The sequence below is a fragment of the Cavia porcellus genome, unplaced genomic scaffold, assembly GCF_034190915.1.
Source record: "Cavia porcellus strain 051 isolate PalLab524CR breed Dunkin Hartley unplaced genomic scaffold, mCavPor4.1 scaffold_2, whole genome shotgun sequence".
Taxonomy (NCBI): Eukaryota; Metazoa; Chordata; class Mammalia; order Rodentia; family Caviidae; genus Cavia; species Cavia porcellus.
The window spans coordinates 79,184,794-79,205,842 of record NW_026947485.1 but is presented as its reverse complement, the minus strand read 5'-3'; the positions used below and the strand labels follow the sequence as shown (position 1 = coordinate 79,205,842).

The 21,049-nt window shown below is 38.8% G+C and overlaps 1 protein-coding gene across 1 annotated transcript in view; it reads right to left on the bottom strand.

The window, feature by feature from the left end:
- The window catches only part of Sorcs3 (sortilin related VPS10 domain containing receptor 3), a 591,788-nt gene that overhangs the window by 224,537 nt on the left and 346,202 nt on the right, over positions 1-21,049 (bottom strand). Inside the window, exon 5 of the mRNA XM_063244673.1 lies at positions 8,814-8,887. Coding sequence (XP_063100743.1) covers positions 8,814-8,887 — 74 coding nt within the window. The remainder of the gene's footprint in view (positions 1-8,813; positions 8,888-21,049) is intronic.

The following is a 21,049-nucleotide window of genomic DNA, read 5'->3' as shown; positions in this document are numbered from 1 at the left end:
TTTATTTGTTTCTTCCATATCCACGTTGGTTATTTTGTATGATAATTCCATAAACTGCTGGGACATGCCTTCTTTTAATTTACCAAGTTTCTTCAACTCTTCTTTAATCAATTTGTAGAGCTCTGCTACATGATGTTTATTTTCCTCTTCATCTGTGTCTCTTGAGTCTGCCTTGGTTGAATTGGGAGATCTTGGGGGAATTTTATTATATATTTCATTTTTTGGTACTGAGGGTTGACGTAGGTAGGATAGAAAGTTGTAGTTGACAAAAATATCTTTTCAGTTTACTATTGAGTCTCAAAAATACCTTCTCAGCTTTATTTGTCCTGAAATAGTCTTTTCCCCTTGAGCTATGTAATTTAAGTGGCTTTGACCCTGTCACTGTGTTTTAAGGAAGTAATCATTCCTGATTATAATAGCATCAACTGATCCAACCATACATCACTTATATTGGTACGTGATAAGCCTTGCATTTATACTTTCACACTTTATCAGTACTCTTTGTAGCCTGTATCTTGTTCTTAGCAGTTAATCTGCAGCATAGAAGAAAAAGTGAAGGGAACAGATGAGATGGATGAAAGATGAGTATGTGTCAACAGGAGGAGAGGTAGGTGAAAAAATGAGAGGAAAAATTTGATATGAGGTCAGATTCTGTTAGAGGTCTTTTAGTTGAATTTAGTTGAAGGTTTAAAGAAGATATCTGTGGAGCCAGGATGGAATATGGAAGAGGGAGGTGTATTCTGGGATTGAGGAAAGCTCCAGATGGAACCTGTCGACATATTTGAGTACCGAGAAAAGGCAAAGGGAGCAGCATATCATCCAATCTTCTCGGCCTCATTTCTGTTGAGCTCTTTTTCTGTCAGTAGCTATCAGTTTGTCTTCTTCATTTTGTTCTCTGCTCCATTCGTTGTGGCCTCCCCGCCACTATTTCTGGATTCTTTGTATTTTTCTTTTTTTATAATATCCTGCAATACTCTCTGTAGAGTTGAATTGGTGGTTGCAAATTCCCCCAGTTCCTCTTTATCCTGGAAGCACCTTGTTTTTCCATCAATTTCCAGGGACAGTTGTGCAGGATATCTCAATCTTGGCTGGAGATTATTATCTTTCAAAGCTTGAATTATTTCCCCCCACACTCTTCGTGATTTGATGGTTTGTGCAGAGAAATCTGCTGTAATTCTGATGGGTGTTCCCTTGTAAGTGGTCTGTTTCTTGTCTCTGACAGCTTTTAATATTCTGTTCTTGTATTGAATTTTGTGACTTGAACAATTATTTCTAAGATGACAATATGTAATCCATTAACTAGTGATTTCCTACTGTTTATTTTTTTCTGTAAATCTGTATAACTTGTACCCTTTCTCTGCTTTTTTTTAATCTTTTCTCCTTAAATAAAATTTAAAAAAAAGAAAAGAAAAGGCAAAGGGAGAAGGAAGACTAGGGAAGACAAGGAAAAGCAAAAGCAATCCACTAGAGAGGACAGAAGGTTGATAGGAGAGAAGACAGGAGTGAATGGAAGCAGAAGCCAGAGAACATAAACTGCAATAAAAACTTAAAAAGTGGGAGAAACAGGTAAAAAAATAGTATTTCTTTGGAAGTGTGAGTTGATGAAGTGAAATAGATAAGAAAGGGGAGAAAAAATAACCACCAGTTCAATCGAACCAAAAAGAAGTATCAGAAAGTCTGCACTGATTTTCTTGCTCATATAAGCACACAGCAAGAATATAGCCCTGTAAAAGCTGGTAGAGGCATTCACCAAGAAACTAGCCTTGCTGGTTCCTCAGATTCAGACTTTCAGTTTTTAAAACAGGAGAAAATAAATTTGTATTGGATAAGCCACTGTATTCTGCTATGGCAGTCCAGTCAGCTTACACTAGATCAGGCTAGACATGAACACAATGAGTCCCTCAGTGGGAAGATAAGAGGCTCCTCCTACCTGCAAGCTCATATCCTACTTTCTGCTTGGGCTGCTCAACTTTAATATCGTCTTTGTGCTTCTCTTTCTAAGCCTCTTCCTGGTGGTCTAATTCTCATACTCCCATTCACGAGACTGCTGAATGACTCTTTATCAATGTACTCTTGTACATTGACTCTTTATCAATGTACTCAGCTCTTCTTGCTTCTTCATGTAAAAGCAAGCAATGAATAATCTGAGCTCCAGGAAGATTAGAGAGGTTGCAGCTGCTCTACTCCATGTGAGGGCCTTCCTCACCCCTGCCCTCCCAGGACAGTCATAGGCTCAAGTGTCACTCATTGTAGAACAATAAACTACTGATTTCCCTCTGAAAATCTGCTATGATTGGGAACCCAATGTCTTTGAGCAGAATGGATGTTTCTCGTGTCCTCTGCACAGTCATCTGTGCAGAGTAATAATGTTCTGGAAGCCATGTGGCTGGAACTCCAAAGCCACTTACCAAAAAGTAAGGGAAGGAAAAAAAGAAGGAGGTTTTCATTCGCATCTCATAACTTTTGCTTCAGGCACTGGATAAGTGGATATGGCTATGATAGAGTTCCAAGTTTAATGCATATCAGTTTTTTTTTTTCAGATTTCCCAAACAAGGGTCAACTATGGCTCCTCTCCAAAGTAAACAAGTATTAAGTGCAGAGTTACATGCATCTTCTTATTTCATTTTCCTGATAGAACCCACAAGTACTAAGCAAAATCACCAGTCCAACATATCTCAGTCTCATCTGAAGAGCTGACTGAGCTGTGGGTATGTGGTGGTCACTGCATTTGTCTCAGCCTGCCTACCATCAAGATTCAGCCAGTCACACAGCACAGGAGGCCTATTAGCAAAGTAAAAACCAGTTTCATCTTGCAAGCTGAGCTTTCCCATCTCCCCTCCTGACCTTGCATAAATTATTCTGAGTGTAATGTATTTTTAAATTGCTGCACATTTTAAATATGTAAGGGAGAGCTGAATTAAATATTATTTGTGGCATAGCCTGGTTTGCAAAGGCCCTCTAAATCTGATCCCTTATATCAGGTTGATGCCCAAATCCCATCTGAGATTGCAAATGACTATGTTTGCAAAATTGTGGAGGGACATTTGAAGGCATATCAAAAAGTTAGTCTGTAATGTGCACTTTGTTTGAAAAGATCTTGATTTTTCCAGCACAATCTTAAACCATTCTGCCATTCCTTAACTTTGGCTCTATCATATAATGGATTAACAGCTGCAGGATGGCTCAGCTATTAGTTCTTCTGAACCATAATCTACATTCAAAATGAGTTCCTGTTTGAATAGATGGAGCCCATTTTGAAGTAAAACTAGGACATACTCCAGAACAAGTGAAACCTACAAGATGCAAGTTCAAGCAAGAAGTTCTTGAGCATTGACTCCACATTACCTCCAGGTGATCATTTCTTACTTCCACCTCCTGCTTTTCTGACCTACATCATTCACACACTCAAGCTGCTATCAGGCCAGTATGGATGTCCAGGACACAGAGAGATGGGATAGTTATACTTCAAGTGAAGTCAACACACATGGCTCCTGTGTGTGAGTAAACAGCTCACATATATATTAATAATCAACCGTATTCTCAGAGCAAATGGAATCCTGATAACAAAATGTAAAATGTAATAAAAGAAGACAACCTTACTACATTAAGCAAGTCTCACTAGGCTAAGGACAGGGCTCTCAGGTCCATTAGTCAACTGTCAAGAGTTACAGTGTCTGAGCACCAGGTCTCCAGGAATATCAGCCCTCGACTGGTTTCTCTATGGAAAGGGCAGCCTCAAACAGTAGGCAAAAGCACCAAAGGTTGACACCACCAAAGGGAAAACAAAGGACATGGTTCTGGGCAGAAGCAGTTGTATGAAGACAGGATACAAGACCTATAAGGTTAAAATACATAGATTGTATTTTAGTCTTTTCTATTTCTGATGAGCTACAAAGGACACTGGCCCAAGACCCAGTCTTGGTTATTAAAAGTCTATGCATAAAAATATCAATGAAACATTACTCATGATAATCAAAAAAGTGGGAATTTTCAAAAAAACAGAGTAATAGTATGTCTTTGCATCATTAAAAATCATGATTACAAGGGTTTTATAATGACATAAAATCACTGTAACAGAACATTAAGAGAGGGAAATATACAAATTTGTATGTAATATGTTTAGGCAATGTATAAAAGAACATATGCAAAGCAAAAACAAACTGGGACAACAAAAGGGATGAAAAGCCAGAGGGGTAAGACCGGGATGAAACAATTTCTGCTCTGTCTTTCCACATGAACCCTTTCCCCTCTAAATAACACTGCCCCAGGACCTCCTCTCTACATACTCTAGAAGGAGCTATTCTGTTTTTCTATTCTCCCCTCCACTGCTCATGGTCTCACCAGCAGAGAAGCTGCTGGTACGTCCACCACTAGAAATCTGCTGTGTGAAAGTCAACTTAAGCTCGGTCAATCTGTTCCTACCCAGAAGCCGCCCTTCCGCCTGCAACCAGGCTTCAGAACAGATCCAAGAACAGACTCCAATGCGCCCTTTCTCTGCGTCCCCTATCAGACTTGGGTCTTAAACATTTTCACTGCATCTTTTGGCATATTACAGCGTTTCCAGCTCAACACCAGTCCATCTTACAATCCAAGCACCCCAGAAAAGGTGTAAGAGTTAAAGTCCCTGATATTTTAGGTGGACGATTTTATCAGAACACTTTCTGTGCTAAGGATGAGGAGGAGGAAGGTCCTGTGCTTTTAGAGAAGGAATCCCTAAAGAGGAAAGATGGGAAAAAAGGAAGCCAATCATTCCTTCTTTATTATATTGTACAAGCGAATGCTGTCAGAGACTGGAGGAACTAGCAGGTTAATCCACACAAACACACAGAATTCAAGAAGCCTGGTCCCTCTGGGAATGCGTGGAAAGAGATGCCCAGAGGAGGTGGACACCCGGGAGAGTGTGGGACCAAAGAGAAAAAGCTGCAAACCACAAGTATTCACACCCAGTGTGCAGGGAAAACAATCTTCCCACTGTGGAATCTGCCTGCCTCTTAAATATCTCCCAAGGGAAGAGTGCAAATGCTATTCATTTGCAGCTCAGTGGGATAAAAACAAAGAAGAGGGAGAGAGGGGGGGAAACAGAAAAACATCTACCTCCCTGACTATAACTCTGCTCTAACAATGACTAAGAAGAATGAAAGGGGAATGTTAGGGTACTTATTTCACTTGTGGGCTCTTTCTGCTAATCCTCATTTCTGAAGCAGCTGGAGTGATGAATGGGCAGCCCTAGACAAGCCGAGCAACAGCCAGTGACCACGTATCAAGAACAGAAGAATTACATATACACAGGATGCTTCTGCACCAGCTGTACCTTTCCCTGGGACACGAGATTACGGTTGAGTCATTCCATGGTGTGAGACCCCTACCCTGATCTCCACTGATGAGGTTAGGATGTCTGGAACTCACAAAGAAAAATTTACCTCTGGATAAAGCTTTTATTATGGGTGCCAGTGAATACTATGTCCCTGCTTGTTCCACAGACACTAAAGATGAAATGGTGATGACAACCCTTCATGATTCCTCCTGAACTCCTGCAATCACTCCAATGATCACCACCTAGACGAGAGGACAGACAGGATGCATGGGACACACCTCCTGCACCCCTTCTTCCTCCTGCACTCCTGACAACTTCTCTCCCAAAGCACAGTGTTCTTCTCTATGAGCTCCCCTCCAAGATGCAGCTTCCATGGATGGAGGGTGACAGGAAAGAAGGGTATTTCCAGGGGTCCAGCCCTCGGACATCTGCAGATGTCCCATGTACAGATAGTCACATGTGGACAGCATGTCCTGCAAACCACACATCTGCTCTACTTGTCTTCACAATGCACGTTAAAGGCTCCCGAACATCACTCTCATCTCATTGTTTCTTTCCCATCAACATCGCCCCACCATGCCCAAAGTCAGTTCACTCTGTCCCATTTCCCCTGAAGAAGAAGTTTCAGAAATCCTGTTCTTTTTCTTTGTTTTTACCACTTCAGAAGAATAATAGCTGAGGGGCAGAGAATCACAACATTAGGGTGAGGTGCAGATTCTTGGCAGTAAATTGGGCTCACTCCAGGGCTTCAGATGCAAGCAGGCAAACAGCCCCACCACATGTGGGCTTCACACTTGTGCCCCAGCAAACTCACAGATACGTTATGGTTGTTCTCTGAAGGACTGCTAATAAACATAGCACTCAAAGTCTAAAGTACTTATAATACCCAGGTCTGGAGCACACTCAAAGACTTATAATTTACAAATCATAAATCTGACACAGAGAAGTAAAACTGCCAAACATCCATTTGGTAACACCTTACACTTCCAATAACTTTATTCAATTGAAAGAAAAATTTTACTCCATTTCATAGCCAAGCAAACAGTTTAAACAAGGGTCAGTGAGGCTAACGTTAGCTCCACACCTAGGCAAATATGTATTTTTGCATTTTTTCAAAGAAGTAAAACATTAATATTTTCACCCCTGATATATATATATATATATATATATATATATATATATATATATATATAACCATGACCCTTCAACCCAAGAAATTTAGAGTTTTAGACAACCTTGGATTCTGTTTTTGGAAAAAAAAAATAGGCTGCATAAAAAGCACTTCTTCTGTGACTCTTGTGACACCTAAAAGAATAATCATGGCAATTACACATCAGAAACAGAGAAGTGATAATTACAAAAATGCAGTGTTCAGCTACCACTTGACTAGCTGGCATGGGCACTGACTTTTATATTCCCCCCTGGGAGCACGCACGGAAGAAGCAGAGTGGAGGAGAGATGAGATACAATTATTAGGACCTGGTGATTTATTCTTCCTGTTACACAAAGGAAAGGGGTGGGAGGTGCAAAGATGAAGGATTCTCATCTCACTCTGCAAAACATGGAAAAATGTTGCTCTTCATCCTTAATTAAATTTCTCAGAAAATGGCAAGGATTATGCAGTCCCCTATGCCTCCCTTCTCTATTGACTTGGCTTCCCAGCTGGCTGACAGCCCTACCATCCCAAGGAGTTCCTTTTCCTTCCAGAAACAGCCACAGATGGGTCTTTCTCTCTCCTCCTCCTCTCTCTCTCTCTTTCTCTTTCTCGATTCCCTTTCTACTTCTGAGAAAAGGTATATTGCAAAACTGGCCCATTACAGCTGAGCAAAGGTTATGGTTTTACAGTTGGAGTATCAGAGAAACAAATATTCAAATATTTTGCCTTTCTGCCTTAGTATTTTCAAATTTTTAATAGTTCCAAACACAGACCAAACAATAGCTTTCAGAACAGTTACAGATGAGACAACAGTTGGTCTCCACAAGAGACAAAAATATTGAGGACAGACCAGGCATTGTTAGACAGCAATCCTCCCTATTCTCTTCTCTCTTTCTTTGCTACTCTGTGCAGTGGAATGGCTGCTTTTCACGCATGCTTAGGCAATTGCCACTTTTAATTCTGGACATAGTTTTGTGGATGCAGGGAGAAACAGGTGAAGCCACTGCTTGCAAAGATGCTGGTGTGGCTGTATTTATAAGATGCTACCACCACCCCAACCTCACACACACAGGCCAGGTGTTGTGTAAGGCATAAATTGCTACACGTGACTTTCTAAGGGAATTGAAATAAGATATTGAAAAAGAGGTAGGAATAGGTTAAGAATATAATTATGTATAATATTTACTTTGGTGTGCTGCCTCATTTCTGATCCTTTCTCATCTCTGTTATAATGAAAGAGATAAAAGTAAGAAGTGTTTACAAAGGATTGCAAAAAAGGGATAAAGCAAATTTATACTCAGTTTGTCACAACTAGGATGAAACAGTATGCATGAATCAAGGAACATCAATTAATTAAAAAAAAAACCCTCCTGATTAGGAAGACAGGTTAATTTTCCATTTGAAATCTGGATTCACACTGAGCTAGATTCCCAGCCCTTTTAATTTATTATTTTTATTAATGTACATCTCAAGTATACAATGATTGCATTTACTTTTGGGAGTTGGTAGAGGTGTGTAACACATCTTCATTACTTTTATGTTTTCTACTCCGCTCACTACCTCTTGTTTGGTGGCAGGGTTTCATGGTCACTAGCAATCCTCCCATCTCAGCCTCCCAGAGTGCTAGGATTATAGGTCTGTATCACCTGCCTCAGATTCCTTCTTATAAAGACCATTTTCAAAATACATACTACAAAGACCATTCTAAAGGGGTCAGCAGGTGCTGAGAAAAGCTGACATCCCTAGTGAGGTCACTACGTACTGATGTTCCCACACTACATCCATAGTGTGGGAAGGACCACAGGTTTGAAAGGCTTCTTCCCTCCCAGCCTCCTCCAAAGTCAGTGCCCTGCAGTGAATCCCAAGTCTCCAGGACTGGAGATATAATTTTTTGGACTACATTTATTGGACTACAAAAGTTCCTGTAATAGGAGAAGCATTTTGTGGAATTAATTATTCTTTAGAGCACATTTTGGGAAATACAGCTCCCAGTTTACGTACATCAAATATATACTTTTCAAAAAGAGGGGAGCTTAGTATGAGTATGGAGCTAAGAGTACTTGGTCACCACCCTTCAGCAGCCCAGGAGTTTTCAAACTTTAAAGCACACAAGAATCACCAGATACAGAACCCCAGGTCCATGAATGTCGAGGGGACCTGAGAGCTTGCACTTCTAACAATTCTGGGTGGTGGTGGTGCTGCTCCCCCTGAACTGCTCTTTGAGTAGCAAAGGGCTGGAACACACTGGTCTCCAAGTACTGAATTGTCCAGTACCTCCCAGGGTTCTCTGTTGTCTCACAGCTCTTTATCCAAGAGGGTAATGAGTGTGCAGATGGGGCTTACCAGTAAAACCTGTTTGGTGTGATGCGTTCATGCATGAGCTGCCAGCGCCTTCCAAAGTCCATGGAGCTGTACAGCTGCAAAACAAGGAAATGGGAAGAATGTAAGTTTCAAGAGCCACTATTGACCATGAATACAGGTGTCCTTCCTGAGATCATTGTGACAGAAGGCAGGCAGCACTCCCAAGTGGGCATCCAATTTACCAGGATAAAAATGTAAGTATGTGACTGTGCCATGTTATCTGGACCATGTAGGTGCACAAACAACTGTTTCTGAGCTGAGGATGATTACCATCGTCTCCTTTAGTTCAATTGTGCTTTCTTTATCCTTCAAACTCTTTAGATACACTTTGAACAATTCAGCAATATCTAATTAAAAGCTATTTACTGAACAATTGCTTCAGGCAAGGCACTCTGAGGGGCATGAAGACAAAGGAGGGGCAGACTCTGAGCTTCCAGGAAAAGTGGGACACATATATATCTAATATGCATTTATTAAAAATGCTTATCAGCTATGTTTAAACCAACGCTGCACGCAAAATATGATCTTTCACTTTTTCTCCTACTGCTTTGATATATTATGGATAATTAGAGATGGAATTCCTCAATGCTACCAGAGATAGCAGGCTCATTTATACTCCGATGTCTTTGGAAGGTGGCAAGGATAGGCCACTCTCACATGTAAGTAAAATTTACTCATTCACACAAGGCCAGCAAAAATGTGACTCCCCCCACAAAAGGCTTTTTGTATCACTTCAGCCCGCCTATCTCCATTTTCTCATCTTTTGTTTCTGTAGAGCACTCATCATAGTGTAATAAATGGTTATAGCTTTGATATTTGTTCACTATTTAGCTGTTTTCACATTCCTTGAATGCATACAAGGTGTTTGTGAAATACACACTGCATAAATCAGTAAAACAGCCAGGTCATAATGGGTAGCAGCTCATGGAATAAGAACACATTCTAGGTGGCAAAAACAAAAACTGATTCCCTGCATGGTTAACGAAGTCAGACCCCATGTTCACTTATTTCACAGATGTAGATCCTTACCCTACATAACAAACTAGGGCTAGGCCAGCAACCTGTAAGAGACTGACAGGAGTTAAGGAAGTTAAGTACAGCATCTGAATCTAGCTGACAACAGAACAATAATAGTGGTAATTCTACCATGTCACCCATCCACATATATTTGAGTTTTACAATAATCTTGAAAGAAAAAGGGAGTGTGCATTGGTAATTTAAACTACTGCTCTCTGGAATTCTATGATCTGCCCAAGCATAGGTGGTCACTCTGTTCTTGGTGTCACCACAATATTCACTATCTGTCACAAGACATTACTGGCTACCATGCCTCCCCCCAATGCTATGATAAGTTGTAAAAGAGGTAGAAATCATGCCTTATCAACCTCGGTGCATCGGTGGTTATACCATGCTGTCAAACAACAGATGAGCACACAGCCTCCTATCTCATGAAACTCAGTCCTAAAGGAGTTAAAATTTTGGTCAAAGAAATTAAGGTTTCAGATTCCTGGTGTCTGGCTCAAGTCTCTTTCCATGTAATGGTTGTTTAGTTTGCCATGATAATTCCACCACATTTATGTTTTGTCTCTCGCAAAAGCTTGCAAACAGGGAATCCAGAAGCAGTCAGCCCTTGAAGCTATGGAAACAGGGTCAGGTGAAGTACAGTCCTGAGTGAATCTCACCAGTAGCACTCACCTGTGGGGCTGTGCTCTCTTCCACACACCACAATCAGGTAACAGCCATTTGTAAAGTTCTAACTACATTATCTTACAACTCACAAGAAGTATTTTTTAAATCAGGTTTACTGGTACAATTTTAATACACATAAAAGTCATATTCATCATAGAAATTTGTACTTGTATATGATATAAGTGAAATCACATAGGGTTTATCTTACTGTATTTTATATTCAATTATTTAGGAAGAAAAATGTGTAACCTCTCATTGACTCCAAATATACAGAAAGAGAAAATGGGTCAGGAACTGAAACTCTAGAAGCTGAGACTAGAGAGATTGACTGGGATACAAATACAACAACCAACTTTCCTGAAGACAGGTGTCTCTACCTGTAAGGACAGTGGTATGTACAGGAGAGACAATAGATGGAGATTCACCGTGTAACAGTGACCAGCAAAGGTGCCAATACAGGTGCCACCCTGACCCTGGTTTGTGAGGCAGCATGGGAAAGAAAAAAAAATGGAGATAAAGACTACTGATGGCCAAAGTGAAGTAGAAGCTACTTATCTGTTCGTTTATCTTCCTGTTTCTCTTTCTGTTCATTCACTCCTCTATTTGTGTGTGAAAACTGTTGGGACCAGATCATGTGCTTGAAAAGAATGTATCTATATGCTTAAATCTGAGAACTGAATTTTCCAGGTGGGGCTTAGGAAAAAGTCCCATTTTCCTTCTCACACCAGGTGTCTGCTGGAAAGCAGCTCAGACTTCAGAGTCATGTTTTCCAATGAAATGTTGGAGAGATGATGGAAACTCTATAACCTAAAGAGTGAACCCTGAGTGCCTTGAATCTAATAATAGCACACATAATCCCCATTCCTTCAAATAAACCTCAGCATGATTGCATTTTCCTCAAGAGAAAGGCCAGGAAAAGTCATCAGCATCACTCTGACAGTCTTGGAGTTTGCATCCTCCAGGGGAAGGGTAAGTTCTTCCAGTGTGGAGGCTCCTGTTGACCGGCGGGCGTTTCCCAGGGTCCATTAAGAAGTATAGCTGCCTCCCCAGCATTCTCCTGAGTCAGAAAACAGCAGTGCCCATCTCCTCCTCCAAGCTTATTCCACCTCCTTGTCCCTAATTTTGCTTTTTCAGCTCTTCAGTTTGACTGATGGAAAAAAAATTAAATTGAATTCTCTGCCTAGAGGCTGATGCAGAGGAACAGAAAGAGCAGGCTCCAATTCATTAAGGGCTTTAGTTTAGCTACCTTGTCTCTCAATCTACAGTAAGTTGCTGAGTCTGAAATGTATTTTTATTCTACCAAGCTAAATCTTTGCTGATGCTTCCTTCCTACATTTATTAATCCTTTTCGTTGAATCATTCATTCATTCATTTATTCACTAAAAGTGTGTTAAACACTAATTACGTGCTCTAGGGACTTAGGTAAGTGCTAGAGTTAAAAGGCTGGAAATATCAGTCAGTGAAAGAAATAAATGTACACAATTACACTACCATGTAAGGTGCACTGCAGCATGAACTGCAGTTCCATCTGCAGAAGTAAGACAATGGGTCATCAATATTTTCTCCTTTCAGTCTTTTAGACATTTTATTACGAGGAACATGTATTGCTTTTGTGGTTAAAATATAAAGGTTTTAACATTCAAATGGAAATGAAACACACAGTGAACACTTAATAGTAACTTTTAGATGATAAAAGTTTTAATGATATGAAAATGATATGAAAGTATTTAATGATATGAAAATTACTTGATATATTTATCTTTTTTTTACTTTAAAGAGAAAAAAAACAAAATTTCAAATCAATAGTAAGAGGATGATGGTTGATATATTTCATAGTTATCTTTAAATTAGTTAATTTTTTTTAACTTTTTATTGATACCAGGGATCAAACTCACTACCGCCTGCTTGCAAGGCAGGTGCTTATGCCGCTGAGCTAAATCCCCAGCCTGTTATCTTTAAATTAGTTACTAGAGTACAAGATATTGGCATTTAATTATCCAAACAATATTAGCACAAACTTCTCTTTTCAATGAACTAAGAGAAATTAGTGTATCATATATATGTGTGTATATATATATATATATATACACACATAATTATTTTGCCTTTCTCTTCCTTCTTTTCCCCATTTCCCCATTTCCTAGTTGCTTTTTGAAGCATCTTTGATTTTCCAATATCTGTTGTACATTTTGGATCTTACTGTTTTACTTTCTCACACTAGACAGACAATATGATCTTTACACATGTGCATCTGGTTTATTTCATTTATGAAATATTGTGAAATATTTCACTTATGAAATATTGTGAAATATTTCACTTATGAAATATTGTCTCAAGTTCCACCCTATAAAAGTCTATTTGCCTATAAAAGTCCTAGTTTATCCTTCTTTATGGTTGATCAATACTCCATTTTATAAAAGAAAACCACATCTTTTTCATTCACTCCTTGATTGATGGGCATTTGGGTTGTTTCCAAGATCTACCAATTATAAATTGTGCTACTATAAATATGGGTGTACACATATCCCTATGGTATGATGTTTTAATAAGCAAATTACTTGATATATGTGGGTATCTTGTGAGAAGATACCCTGAAGGGGAATAGCTAGGCTAAATTTGACCTCTGATCCTAGTTTTTTGAGGAGTCTCCACACTAATTTCCACAGTGGTTGCACCAGTCTGCACTCCCACCAACAGTAGAGAAAGGTTCCTTTTTCCTCACATCGCATCCAGCATTTCTTATTCATTGATTTCTTGATAACAGCCATTCTTTGGGGTGAGATGGAATCTCAGTGTTGTTTTAATTTGCATCTCTCAAATGACCAGTGATGCTGAACATTTTTCCATATATTGGTTTGCTATTTGCATTTCTTCAACTGAGAGGTGTGTATTTATCACAGATGCCCATTTTTTAATCCAGTCTTTAAATTTTGGAGGTCTAATATTTTTTAGTGCTTTGTACATTCTCGATAGTAGTCTTTTCTCTGAGGAATAGCTAGCAAACATTTTTTCCCATATTGTGGGCTGTCTCTTTACTGGGTGGTTTCTCTTGCTGTGCAAAAAGCCTTTTAATAAGATGAGATCCCAGTTGTTGATTCTTTGTGATAGTTCTAAAAGTCTTTGCCTACACCAATGTCAACAGTTTTATGTCTATATTCCAGCAGATTTAGTATTTGTTTTAATATTTAGATCTTTGATCCATTTCAAATTTTGCTTACTGCATGGTGAAAGATAGGGGTCCAATTTTAATCTTTGGCATGTGCAGAACCAGTTTTTCTAGTACCATTTATTAAAGAAGCTATTTTTCTTCCAGTGTTTGGCTCCTTTGTCAAAGAAAGGTGGCTTAGATGTCTGGAGTTGTTTCAGCACCTTCTAATTTGATACATTGATCTTCAGGTATGTTTTCTGCCATACCACACTTTTTATCATAGTATCTTTATAGTATAATTTCAAATCAGGTATTGTGATGCCTCCTGTCTTGTCTTTGTTGCCCAGGATTGCCTTTGCTCTTCTATGTCTCTTCTGGTTTCAGATGAATTTTAGGATTGTTTTCTCTAATTCTGTGAGATATGCTATTGGAATTTTGGTGGGGATTGCATTAAATCTGTACAATAGTTTTGGAAATATGGTGATTGTCACTATCTTGGTTCTTCCTACCCAAGAGCAAGGGATGTTTTTCAATGTTCTGAAATACTCTTCAATGTCATTTTTGAGAGTACTGTAGTTTTCAATGTAGAGGTCTTTTACATTCTTCATTGGATTGACTCCTAAATATTCCATTTTGGGGGGTGCTATTGTGAAAGATATTATTCCCTAATTTCTCTCTCAGTGAGTTTGTTATTCATGTACAGGAAAGCTATTGATTTTTGAGTGTTCACTTTTATCCAGACACAGTACTGAATTTGCTTATTAAATCTAGCAGATTTTTAGTGAAGCTTTTGAGGTGTTCTATTTAGAGTATCCTGTCATCTGCAAAGAATAATAATTTCTTCTTTTCCTACTGTTACTCCTTTTATTCCTTTCTCTTATCTAACTTCTCTGGCTAAAGTTTCCAGGAATTCGTTGTAAAACAGTGGACATGGTGAACATCCTTACCTTGTTCCTAATTTGAGAGAGAAAGCTTTCGTTTTTTTGTCCATTTAGTATGATATTGGCTGTTGGTTTGTCATACAGGGCTTTTCTCAGATTGAGGTAAAGATGATCTATTTCAATTTTCTGTAGGACTTTTATCATGAATAGGTGCTGGCTTTTGTCAAAAGCTATCTCTGCATCTATTAAAATGATTATATGACTTTTGTTCTTGGCTCTGTTAATATGCCATATTACTTTTATTGATTTATGTATGTTGAAATGTCCCTGTAATCGTGGGATGAATCCCACTTCTTTAAAATGTATAATCTTCCTAATGACTTGGTGCATTCTGTTTGCTAGTATCTTACTGAGGATTTGTGCATCTATGTTAAGGAGATTGGCCTGTAATTCTTTTAGTTGGGTCCTTCTCTGGTTTTGGTATCAGAGTAACACTTGCTTCCAGGAATTACTTTGGGAGTCCTGCTTCTCTTCCAATTTCATTAAAGAGTTTAAGAATAGTGGTGTTAGGTCTTCTCTAAATCTCTGGTAGAATTCAGCAGTGAATCCACTGGGACCCGGGCTTTTCTTTGTTGGTGTTTTTTCTTAACTACATCTTCTATTTCTTTGATTGATTTAGGATGTTTAAATCTTGATTCAGCTTTGGTAATTCATATGTATCTAGGAATCTGTTCATTTCTTCTGTATTTTCCATCCTATTAGAATACAAGTTTTCAAAGTAGGTATAGATGATCTTCTGAATTTCAGCAGGGTCCATTGTGATTTCACCCTTTTCATTCCTAGTTGCATGAATTGGAGTCTTTTCTTTCTTTTTTTTTTAAGGTTGGATAAGAGTTTGTTGATTTTATTTAATCTTTCAAAGACCCTACTCTTCAATTCACTGATTCTTTTTTTGTCTTAGTATCCAGTGTGTTAATTTCTGCTCTGATCCTTATAGTTTCTTTCCTCATATAAGCTTTTGGATTAGCCTACTCTTCTTTTTCTAGAAGTGTGAGATTCACCATTAAGTTATTTGCACTTGCTCTGTTTTCCAGACATGGGTATTTACTGCAATAAATTTCCTTCTAGGACTGCTTTCATTGTGTACCATGAGTTCCAATATGTTGCACTGTCGTTATTATTAAGTTGTAGAAACTGTCTAATTTCTTCAATTTCATCTGCGACTCCATTGATTATTCAGGATGGTGCTATTTAATTTTCATGTTTTAGGACATTCTTGTTGTTTCTTTTGACAGGGATTTCCAATTTCATTGCACTATGGTCTGATAATATGCATGGGATAATTTCAATTCCTTTGCATTCCCCCAATACAGTTGTACTAGTGCTTATTTGACTACTCATACCCACTAGTATTTGTTTTATACAGTTGAGTGAACTGGTATTTGTTGCATATATATTTATGATTGTTATTTCTTTCTCTTGGATTGTTCTCTTTACAAGGATATAGAAGTATTCTTTATCTCTCTTAATCAGTCTTGGCTTGAAATTCACTTTGTCCACAACTAGAATAGCTTCCTCTGCTTTTTTCTGGGTTCCTGTAGCATGGAGCATTGTTTTCCATCCTTTGACTTTTAGTCTATGAATTTCTTATTGAATTAAAAGAGTTTTTTTGTAGGCAGGATACCACTGAATCCTACTTCTTGATCCACTCTGCTTGTCTATGTCTTTTGATTGGTAAATTGAGACCATTAACGTTGATGTTATTAACTGATATGTATTGACTTACCCTTATCATGTCTGTTTCCTGTTGTTGGCTCGCCTTGTTTTTTCCCTCTGTTTAATTGTTTACCTTATCTAGTAGATTCCTTCTGTTAGGGTTCATGGAGCTTTAGTCCTTGTTATCTCTTTCTAGAATATTCTTCAAAACATTTGGAGTGCTAGTTTGGTGGTCATAACTTTCCTCAGATGTTCTTTGTCATGGACATCAGTTTTGAAAGATAGTCTTATGAGGTACATAAATCTGGGATGAATGTTGTTTTCCTTTAGAACTTGAAATATTTCACTCCAAGCTTGACTTGAGGATTTGTGCTGAGAAGCCACCTGTGATTCTGATGGGTGATTTGTTTATTTTCCTTAACATCTTTTAAGATTTTTCTTGTGTTGAATTCCTGGACTCTTGACTATCATATGCATGGCTGTAGATTTTTTTTGATCTTGACTAACTGCAGTGATATGTGACTCACTTATGTGAATGTCAAGGAAGTTTTCTCTACCAGGGAAGTTTTCTGTCATGATGTCTGTGAACATTTTTAAGTATTATTTTTGATATCTTTTGCTTTTTCATTAACTCCAATCAATCCTAAGTTATTGTTATTTGCTTCATCTAGCAGTTGCTGGATTGATTTTTTATGGTCCCTTGTTAGTTATAAGAAATCTTTCTTTTCATGCTCACTAACTGAAAGCCTGCCTTCTAATCTGAAATCCTGTCTTCACATTGGCTTAAACTGCTGTAAATTCTTTCAATGGAATTTTATTCTCCTTGACATCTGTTTGAATCTGCCTTATGGATTCTGTCTCTTCCCATGCTGAGCATTCATTGCCTCCATAATTTTCTTAAGTTCATGTATTCTTTATTCTGTATCTGCTCTAGAGTCACTGAGCATGTTTTTCACAGTGGAGACCATCTCTGCAGTTACTTGAGAAATTATTTCTAATTGATTTTTTTTCACTCAATTGCTTTGTTGCTACCACTTCAGAGAGGCCATCTGGGAGGCTTTCAAATTGTCCCACCTCATTGTGCCCTACATTTGCCTTTATCGAACTATATGTCTGGGGTTGCATCTTATTTAAGTGTTTAGTTTAATTCCTGTGGCAATGCTTATAAATTTCCTGTGGTGGGTAGCTTTATTGCTAATATTTAGAACTCTTAAATAATGATTATTCCTTCAAGATATCTTCCAGGTACAGTTGGTTTTTAGAGTTGAGTCTGATGGAAGTTGCTGCTTGTTTGGCCCAGTCCCTGGTTCACTGGCAGTGTGCCACAGTATTTTCTGTTACCCTTAGTTAATCTCAGTCATAGAATATCAGGAAGAACAGCTGTTTAGGCCAATTCTTTCACTTTTGGCTATTGTTGTGCCAATAGCGTCAAACACAGCCTAAAAAGTGACAAGCTGAGCTAACCATTAATTTGGCACTTTTAACCATATGAAACAGATTTGTTGTTGTATAACAAAATCTAAAATAAACTGGAAAATTGCATGTAGTATAGAAGTCTTAACAGGTCAGTTTTGCTCTCAGGGGTTAAAATTTAAAATGGGTTAAGGAGAAAATGGAAAACTGGAAGAAGAGGAAGAGACTAGAAGTAAGGTTGGAGGATGAAGGGAGATCATGCTAACTTTCGGAAACTGGTACAGAAACTAGAGGGAAAGAGAGAAGGAAGAGATAAAAAGAACAGAACCACAACCACAAAGAGGCTAAAAATCATATTTACACTTACGTAAAAACAAGATAAAATGATGAAGGAGGAAAAAAAATAGAAGGCAAAAAACCAAAACCAAAACCACCACAACTAAAAACCAAACAGGAGGGAGAAAAAAAAGAAAAGAAAAGAAAAAGTCTACTTCCAGGTTTGTCTCTGCTGTCATGGGCAGACAATATGAGGAGACTGCAACCCAATCTGTGCAGATCTATCCCAGCAAGCCAGAAGTAGCTTTTGGTAGGGTAGTGAGACTGTACTTCCTGGCAGCAACCAGACTCACTTAGCCTGCAGCTGTCCTTAAACCTTACATGAGCATGAGCCTGGCTGGAAGCCACTAGATGGATCCAGCAGCAGTTCTGAGTTCTGAGCTCAGCTGAGCCCTCACCTAGATGGCTCCTGGCCAATCACTCTCTCATGGGGGATGACTGAACCCTCAGAACCCATTGCCATATAGTGCAATCCCTCATGTCCACTTCCCCCTCCCTCACTGCTGCAGCTCTCCATGGAGGTCTCTGTGGTCACCAACTGTCACCTTCTGTCCACAGATTTGAACTGCTCCTCTTCTGCAGCGAGTCTTGTCTCAGGAAAAAGGTACCTCCTTATATATTCTCTCTTCACTCTTTCCACAGACTTCAGTTCACACCCAGATTCCTTTTGAGTCCAGCGGACCCACTGTCCTGCTCTTTGTGCTCCTTACAGTGTCTGGACAGTGACTCTTGCAGAGGGTCCTTCTCCGCTGCTTACCACTCTGCCATCTTGGTGGTCCAACTTGATATATTTTTCATTTAAAATATATTAAAACATGGGTGTTGATATCAATTTTATTTATATTTCAAAAACTAGACACAAATTAGAAGAAAACATAACCAAATGATAGCACTGTTTCTGAATTATAAAATTAAGGATAATTTATACATTTTCTTAAAGTTTACTGTCATTTTCAGAATTTTTACATTATACGTGTATTATATTTTGTTTTGGCTTGTATCTAGATGTCTCCCCAAAGCCTCAAGCACTTATAGGTGAAGTTTATTGGAGCTGGCTGGATCTACAGTGTGTGCTACTAAATTAGTTCACTGATTGAAATTAGCACACTTCTGGGTGTGGATGAATAGATTTATATAAAACAGAAAATCCACCCATGGTGGGGATAGCACCACCCAAAAGGCTTGAAGCCTGCATAAATAAAAGAGGCTGGTCGCTGTTGCTATTGCAGCTGTGGCTTCTTTGGTGCCTCTTGCCTGTTCTCTTTCTCCTCTGCAAAGCCTTTCTACCATGAGGCCCTGAGCTGGAGTCAGTTGACTATAGCCTGAAAGACTACAAATTGTGAACCAAAATAAACCTTTCCTCCATCAGATTTGAGTATCAAGTATTTTGTGCCAGCAGTGAGAAAAGTCACCAAGACAGATTCCCACAGTAGTATAAAGCTACATTCTATTCTGCTTACATTTTTTATAGTCAGTTTCTTACAGTAATGTATATATTACTATAATTATCATTCAGACTAACTCTTAAAATGCCAAAGATTAAAATTCCAACTTCTTCATGAAGTAACTGGAATTAGTTAAGGCAACATGGGATTTTCCACAAGATAATATTTCACAGAAAGAATCACTGATAATGGTGGGTATTTCGCAGACAGGCAATATGTTAGCTCACATGATATTGATACAGCCCCAGCGTGGCTCCAACCCAGTGCCTTTCATGCAAGATTAACATAAAATGTGTTTTCCAAACAATAAACATCATTAAAAACATTCCTGGGTGCTGCAGAGCTATATATATGAGACCATGTTCTGCTCCATAGCCCACCTCACAGAGCTCCCTCCCTACAAAGACATCAGCCCTGGACATTACAAAAAGCAAATCAGATTATGGCTGTATCTGCATGTCCTTAGCAAGCACAGATCAGCATCAGCACACACACAGTCCTAAATGAATCATCAGAACAGCTGGAAAATATGAAGGAACACGTTCTTCTCAATATTGATTTGGTTATTAAATCCCTAATTACATCAGCCTGCCAGAGAAAAGCATCTGATATCTGACAAACTAAAGAGTCAGTTTAATCAATGTACTATTCCACAGGAAAAACAACAGGTTGTACCTGGTAAGCTTAAATGTAAAAAAAAGCTCTGAGATCATTAGGAGTACCAAACATTGTACTGTGTTCTTTTAAAAGAACACAGATTTTCCTAAAATGATACGTTGAAGTCCCGACACCCAGCATGTTGGGATGTGGTCTTTAGAAATGGGATCTTCATAGAAATAATCAGGTTAAACAGATAGGGAACACAACATGAAAACACACAGCAGAATATTACCTAAACCCCATGGGTTTAGGTAAGACAGGACCAAAGATATGCATCTATAAGCCATAGAACGCCTGAGATTGCAGGCAAACCAGGAACAGCTGGGGAGCAAGGCAGGAAACCTCTGGCGTTCACTGGAAGTGTGGCTCTGCCAGAATTACTATAATTCTAAAAGAATTCTATCCCCCAGCAATGTGAGACTAGAAACTTGTGGTGTTTTAAGTCAGTCAGTTTGTGGTAGTTACATTAGTCCTAGGAAAGCAGTACTGGCATTTCATTCTCACTACCGGAAATGGGCAGCCGGAAGGGAGCATAGAGTGACAGCTCTTTCCGTGCTTCTCAGTGGCTTCCTTGGCTCCACCATTCAGTGGTAAAGTCAGAGCTCCAGTTCAGAGAAAGATTGTTGACTCTGTGGTTGAAAGTCCACCTGCACTGGATGACCTCACCCCAGAAAGATGCTTTCTATTCATAATAATCATACAGAAATAACCAGATATCAAGGAGTAAATTTATTTATTTATTTTAGGAGATATTTTAGTATTAGGGGAAGATGCCTTGACTCAGCCAAAGCACTTACATAAAAGCTCTCCACTGTGGAAAAGTTCAAACTTGGTCTATAATCGCCCTGGTTTTTCCCACAAAAACCCATGGGGTTTAGGTAATATTCTGCTGAGTTATGCTGAGAAAGGTCAGTCTTTTAAATAAAATAA